We start from the raw sequence: 6,157 nt of genomic DNA, 5'->3' as shown, positions 1-6,157 counted from the left end.
ACCAGCCATGTTGAAACCTGAAATTACGTAAACACCTTACATCTCAGCAAATTTCAGAATTGATTTTTAGTGTTCTCTATGATAAATTTTCAAACGCATAAACTTAAAATTTAGAATAAATTTCCAAAAGGAAATGTTTTTCTGATTCTTTTTTATTTTTTTTATTCTGAAATAAAAATAATAAATATTTAAAACATATCAAATACAAATAAAATTAACTTGAATAGCTGCTAAGATGCAGAAGGGCATATTGGTAATTAGAGGTAGTCTCTTCTTCTCCAGTGCGCGCCTAGCAAATCTCCTTCACGAAAATTAGACAGTTTTATCAATTAAAACCAAAAGAAAAGTAAAAAACTTCAAAAATAAAAAAGAAAGAACAAAAGCATGCGTCTCTTCTCTACATCTTCTTCACCAAAACCGAACTTTCCTCTCTTTTCGCCTTCTCAAAACCCCAAAAGATCCACCTCCAAAACAATCCCTCCCTTCAAAACTCGCCTTCCCTCTCCTTCATTCCTCTCCCTCCCTCCATGCACTGCCAACAACTCCCCCCCTTTCCCCGTCCTCGACCAAGAAGCCGACCGGGAAGACTCTTTAGAACCCAAGCAAGACACTTTCAAGAAGGTCCTTGTTGTTCGACGCCCAGTCATGGATGTTTCCGGTGAAGAAAATGATGATGGGAGTGAAGATGGTGAAGCCGAAGGAGATGACGTCATTTCGAAGCCGTCGGGTATAGATGCTGGCCTCGAAGAGTTTGCCAAGAAGATGCCTCTATTCGAACCCGAAAGAGGCGAGTCCGGTGGCACACTAGAGAAGCCACTTGCGGTGAACTTGGACTTGTCATTGTATAAAGCCAGGGTTTTGGCGAGGAAGTATCGATATGAAGAAGCTGAAAAGATACTGGAGAAGGTAAAAGGGTATACTTGGTTCTAGTGAATTTCATAGTGTTACATTGTTCATTGAGTTTGCTTATTTAATGGATTTTTTCTTCTTGTATTTTTGCTTGTAGTGTATATACTATTGGCCTGAAGATGGGAGATCATATGTAACATTGGGGAAGATATTGAGCAAGCAAGCAAAAAGGACAGAAGCGAGGGCCGTATATGAGAGAGGTTGCCAAGCTACCCAAGGAGAAAATCCCTACATTTGGCAGGTTTTGCATTTTCTTTTCCCTTTTTGTTTGATAATGTCATTGTTTCGAACCCTGATGAACTCACTTCTGTCACTGAGCCTATTGCTCGAGTTCAATTCTTTGATGTTTATGCTTTTCAAGTTCAATTCATGCTACCGGTTCTGAAATGGAAACCTTTAACACCGTGATGATCATTGTCATTACTGCATTATTGGACTTGCTTTTGCAAATCTGCACTTTTGTCCATTTGAGGATAGAAAGATGGTTCTTGCGGATGGGGACTTGAAATTTTGCAAATTTTACTGGTGTTTGTGCTTTTCGAATTCAAGTTCATGCTACCGATATCTGAAATGAAATCTTTGGCATTATGATGGTCATTGCCATCGATGTGTTATTCGATTTGGTTTTGGAAGTATGCTTTTTTATCCATTTGAGTACTTGGAATTTCTAATACTTCATCCTGTTGGATTCGACTAATGGAAGCATAGATGAAGCTTGTTGATGGTTACTTATTTGTATGTAACGAATCTACTATGTGGCTTCTAGCAAATGGAATGATTTTGCTAAACATAGATACAGCACTGAGCTGAGATCCTTGAACTGATATAAAGAACCACCGTTTCGTTTTCTATTATTATTCCTCGTATGTAGAATTGACAACATTTTTATACTGTTGAATTTCTAATACTTCATCCTGTTGGATTCGACTAATGGAAGCATAGATGAAGCTTGTTGATGGTTACTTATTTGTATGTAATGAATCTACTATGTGGCTTCTAGCAAATGGAATGATTTTGTTAAACATAGATACAGCACTGAGCTGAGATCCTTGAACTGATATAAAGAACCACCGTTTTGTTTTCTATTATTATTCCTCGTATGTAGAATTGACAACATTTTTATACTCTTCAAACAGTGCTGGGCTGTGTTGGAGAATAAGATGGGGAATATAAGAAGGGCTAGAGAACTTTTTGATGCGGCCACCGTTGCTGACAAAAGACACATCGCTGCTTGGCATGGATGGGCAGTTCTGGAGCTAAAACAGGGGAATGTGAAGAAAGCAAGGCATCTGCTTGCTAAAGGTCTCAAATTTTGCGGTGGAAATGAGTATGTCTATCAAACCCTTGCATTGCTTGAAGCTAAAGCAAATAGGTATGAGCAGGCTCGGTACTTGTTCCGCCAGGCCACCAAGTGTAACCCAAAAAGCTGTGCCAGTTGGCTTGTAAGTCTTCAGTGTGGCAGACCTTGGTTTATTTCTACTGTAAATATGCTTTAATTAAGTCTGGTCAAATTTGTTGAATATAGGCATGGGCGCAATTGGAGGTACAACAGGAAAACAATCGCGCTGCAAGGCTCCTATTTGAGGTAATCCTTTCTATGAAAGCCAAATAGCAAATCATGCACTGTTTCTCTCTGTCGCTTTGATCTAAGTTTGTGATTTTACTGTCCTGATAGAAATATATGTATTTAATTTGCAGAAAGCAGTCCAAGCAAGCCCCAAGAACAGGTTTGCATGGCATGTTTGGGGAGTTTTTGAAGCTAATATAGGCAATGTCGACATGGGAAGAAAACTTTTGAAGATAGGCCATGCACTCAATCCTAGAGATCCCGTTTTACTTCAGTCTCTTGCTTTGTTGGAATACAAACACTCAACGGCAAATCTAGCTCGTGTTTTGTTTAGGAGAGCCTCTGAGCTGGACCCAAGGCATCAACCAGTGTGGATAGTAAGAAATCTGTTAAGCTCTTTGAATTCTAGTTTTCTACCTGTGTGGGACATATAGCTTATAGACTAATAGGATTTTACAACCCTTAGATTTACTAGTTGCTAAATCTTGGTGGGAATCTGATATGGATGCTTTTATTGCAATAGGAGTTTTAGTTTTACTTATTTTCTCTATAATATTAGGTTTTTATTTCCTTCATAAACTTTATGTTAGGAATTCTATTAACAATCTATAAAAGGCTGCCAATATGAAATAAAGAGATAAGCAATTATTCTATAAAAAAAACGTTATTTTGAGAGGGGGTTCAGTTAAGGACGAATTTGCCTTTTGAGTAACCATAAGTCGAAGCAAGAATTCTTTATTGTCTAGACTTGTGACTAGATCCTACGCTAAAGCGCATAACAATTTGGTATCAAAGCCAGTTGTCATGGGTGACGAAAAGACTTTGACAGCCAAGCTGGAGGCTTTCATGGAACAAATGGCTACAAGGCAACAAGTATTGGAGAAGCAGGTGACGATATTATCTCTTTCGGTCTAAAAGATAATAAAAGGGGATTCAGAGAAAAATAATGAAGAACAGGGCAGCAGCAGAGGCAGGAAAAAGAATTTAGACTTGCAACACGGCGGGTGCATGGTGTCATGATACTCTAAGATGGAATTTCTCATTTATGAGGGTGTTGGAGATCCTTTAGGGTGGCTGAAAAGATGCAAAATTTTTTGGCAATCAACAAACTAACAAAAAAGAGAAAGTAGGCTTAGCTTCATTCCATCTTTTAGGAGAGGCACAATTGTGGTTTGATCAAATGGAAAAAGAGGAGGCAAATCTTGATTGGGGGCACTTTAAAGCGTGTTGTCATGTAAGGTTTGGGTCACTTACGAGTAATAACCCATTGGGAGAATTTGCCAACTTGAGACAAACTGGGACTGTAAAGGAATATCAACGCCAATTTCAATCACTGCTAGGATTGATGATCTTAAACCTCGACAACAAGGAAATCTCTTTATTTTAGGGTTGGTAGAGGAACTTAGAATTGATATTGAGATACAACAACCGGAAAACCTTGGAGTTGCAATGAATATGGTTCATTGGAACGTAAACAAAATGTCTCTTCCAAACTATCATCTCGAGCCATCCTGAACTAGCTAACTTCCCAAAACACTGGCAACAATTTAATCATTCCAACAACTAAGAGCATTGCAAAGGAAGGGGAGCAAACAACAAAACAACATGGAACAATGGCAAAATAGGTTTTTTTGCACCATTTATTAAGAGATTGACACAGACAAAAATGACGGAAAGAAGGGCTAAGGGGTTGTGTTATAATTGTGACGAGTCTTATTCCATGGGACACAAATGTATAAGGTTATTTTGGTTAGAAGTATCAAATGTTGAAGGCAAGCAAGATGATGATGAGGTAGATGATTTTGGATAAGTTCTGAAGTTTATTCTGAATTTGAGCTTGAGGACAAACTCAACTCTGAGAAGGGGAGTAATGATATAGACGAGTTTTAGTTTTATTTATTTATTATATCAGGTTTTATTAAGAGTTTTAGTTTTACTTATTTTCTCTATTATCTTAGGTTTTTATTTTCTTTGTGAACTCTAAGTTAGTAATTGTATTAGGACAGTTTCTTATTCTATAAAAAAGAAACATTATTTTGAGAGGGGGTTCAGTCAAGAAACCATCTGCCTTTTGAGTAACCATAGGACGAAGCAAGAATTCTTTCTCGTCTAGACCTGTGACTAGATCCTATGCCAAGGCGCATAATAGAATCATCTTTATATTCATTCTAGATAATGGTTTGTTTGGTTTCAGCTTGGATAGACTATCTTTCAATCCACTTCAAAACTGATTCACTGCTGATATTTTGAGCTTGTCAGGCATGGGGATGGATGGAATGGAAGGAAGGGAATATATCAACGGCGAGGGAGTTGTACCAACGAGCCCTTTCGATTGACTCAACAACTGAAAGTGCTGCTCGATGCTTACAGGTAATAAGTCAATGTCTATACATTACATGAGACACACTGATACCAAGTTCAAATTTCCTAAACTCCCTTGCAAATATGCTAGATAATCTTCTGCCTGCTTGATGCATAGATTTAAGCTTAACTGCCATTTGTTGTAGGCTTGGGGTGTTTTGGAACAAAGAGCTGGTAACTTATCTGCAGCTAGAAGGTTATTTAGATCGTCGCTCAATATAAATTCTCAGAGTTATGTAACATGGATGACATGGGCAGCATTGGAGGAGGACCAAGGAAATTCTGTGCGTGCTGAAGAAATCCGTAACCTCTACTTCCAGCAGGTCTGTATTTGGGGAAAGTAAACAAGAAAATTCTTATGCTTTTTCTACTTTTTAGTTCGTTAAAATCCGAATTGCAGTTGAGAACTTATGAATGATTTTCTTTTCTTTGAATTGGACTGTAACAGCGTACTGAAGTTGTGGACGATGCATCATGGGTAATGGGATTTTTAGATGTCATTGATCCAGCGCTTGACAGCATAAAGAGGCTACTGAACTTGGATCAAGGCCTCATCAACAAGGCACGAGAGCCTTCGAAAGATGCAGAATCTATTGAAGATGGTGCTGAAGAACCATTCCTTACTACTTTGGGACTAAATGATGGCAATGATATTGGATACGGAAGCAGATTTGACTTGAATGCTTTCATCAAAGATAAATTATCATTAGATCCATCTAAGCTGGACCTTTTGATGGAAAACTCAGGAAATTCATCTCCTAAGAGAGTAACATCTCCAAGAAGAATGTGGAGATCACAGAATCGAACCACCATGACTTTGCCTTGACCGAGCATATAAAGTTTACAGCTGCTACTGCTGATGCATGCTCGAATATATACTTGTTTTCTAGGATGCGACAACGGATGCTTTTCTAGACACAGTATGAAACTGGAAAAAATGCTCTGAAGTTACAAACCCACCTGTATACCAATTGTAGAGTATTGAGACAGACATCAAATCCAAATCTTGAGAGTGTCAAATTTGTATATATATATTTTTTAATCAAACTGCAGCAGTGTAATGATATCTTGTACTACATTTACTATGGCAAAAAGGAAACCTTCCATTAAGAAAATAATCCAACAATATAAATCATAACACATGAGCCTTACAGGTTTGTATTTCTTTTTGGGTATCAAACAGTGATTAAATCTAAAAAAAAAAAATGAAATTGTCCTTTGAACCGGACATACTTTCCTGTTTCAGAAAGTACCAAGTCTGCTGTTCCTCTCGGTTATGGTTCCTAGTTTTGTGGCGGGCTTAAGATGAACTCAAATAGT

The 6,157-nt window shown here is 37.9% G+C and overlaps 1 protein-coding gene across 1 annotated transcript; it reads left to right on the top strand.

Moving 5' to 3' along the window:
* The first annotated feature begins 259 nt into the window (after positions 1-259).
* LOC108487008 (protein high chlorophyll fluorescent 107) lies at positions 260-5,955 on the top strand. The gene is made up of 8 exons (XM_017791201.2): positions 260-906; positions 1,007-1,150; positions 2,046-2,351; positions 2,435-2,494; positions 2,608-2,853; positions 4,736-4,846; positions 4,984-5,160; positions 5,286-5,955. Exons 1-8 carry the CDS (start codon positions 385-387, stop codon positions 5,661-5,663), a joined length of 1,944 nt encoding a protein of 647 aa, XP_017646690.2. The 5' UTR covers positions 260-384; the 3' UTR covers positions 5,664-5,955.
* The last annotated feature ends 202 nt before the right edge of the window (positions 5,956-6,157 follow it).

This window comes from Gossypium arboreum, chromosome 10, assembly GCF_025698485.1.
Source record: "Gossypium arboreum isolate Shixiya-1 chromosome 10, ASM2569848v2, whole genome shotgun sequence".
NCBI classification, from domain to species: domain Eukaryota; kingdom Viridiplantae; phylum Streptophyta; class Magnoliopsida; order Malvales; family Malvaceae; genus Gossypium; species Gossypium arboreum.
The sequence above is the reverse complement of the archived record's forward strand: the minus strand, read 5'-3'. Positions and strand labels throughout refer to the sequence as shown.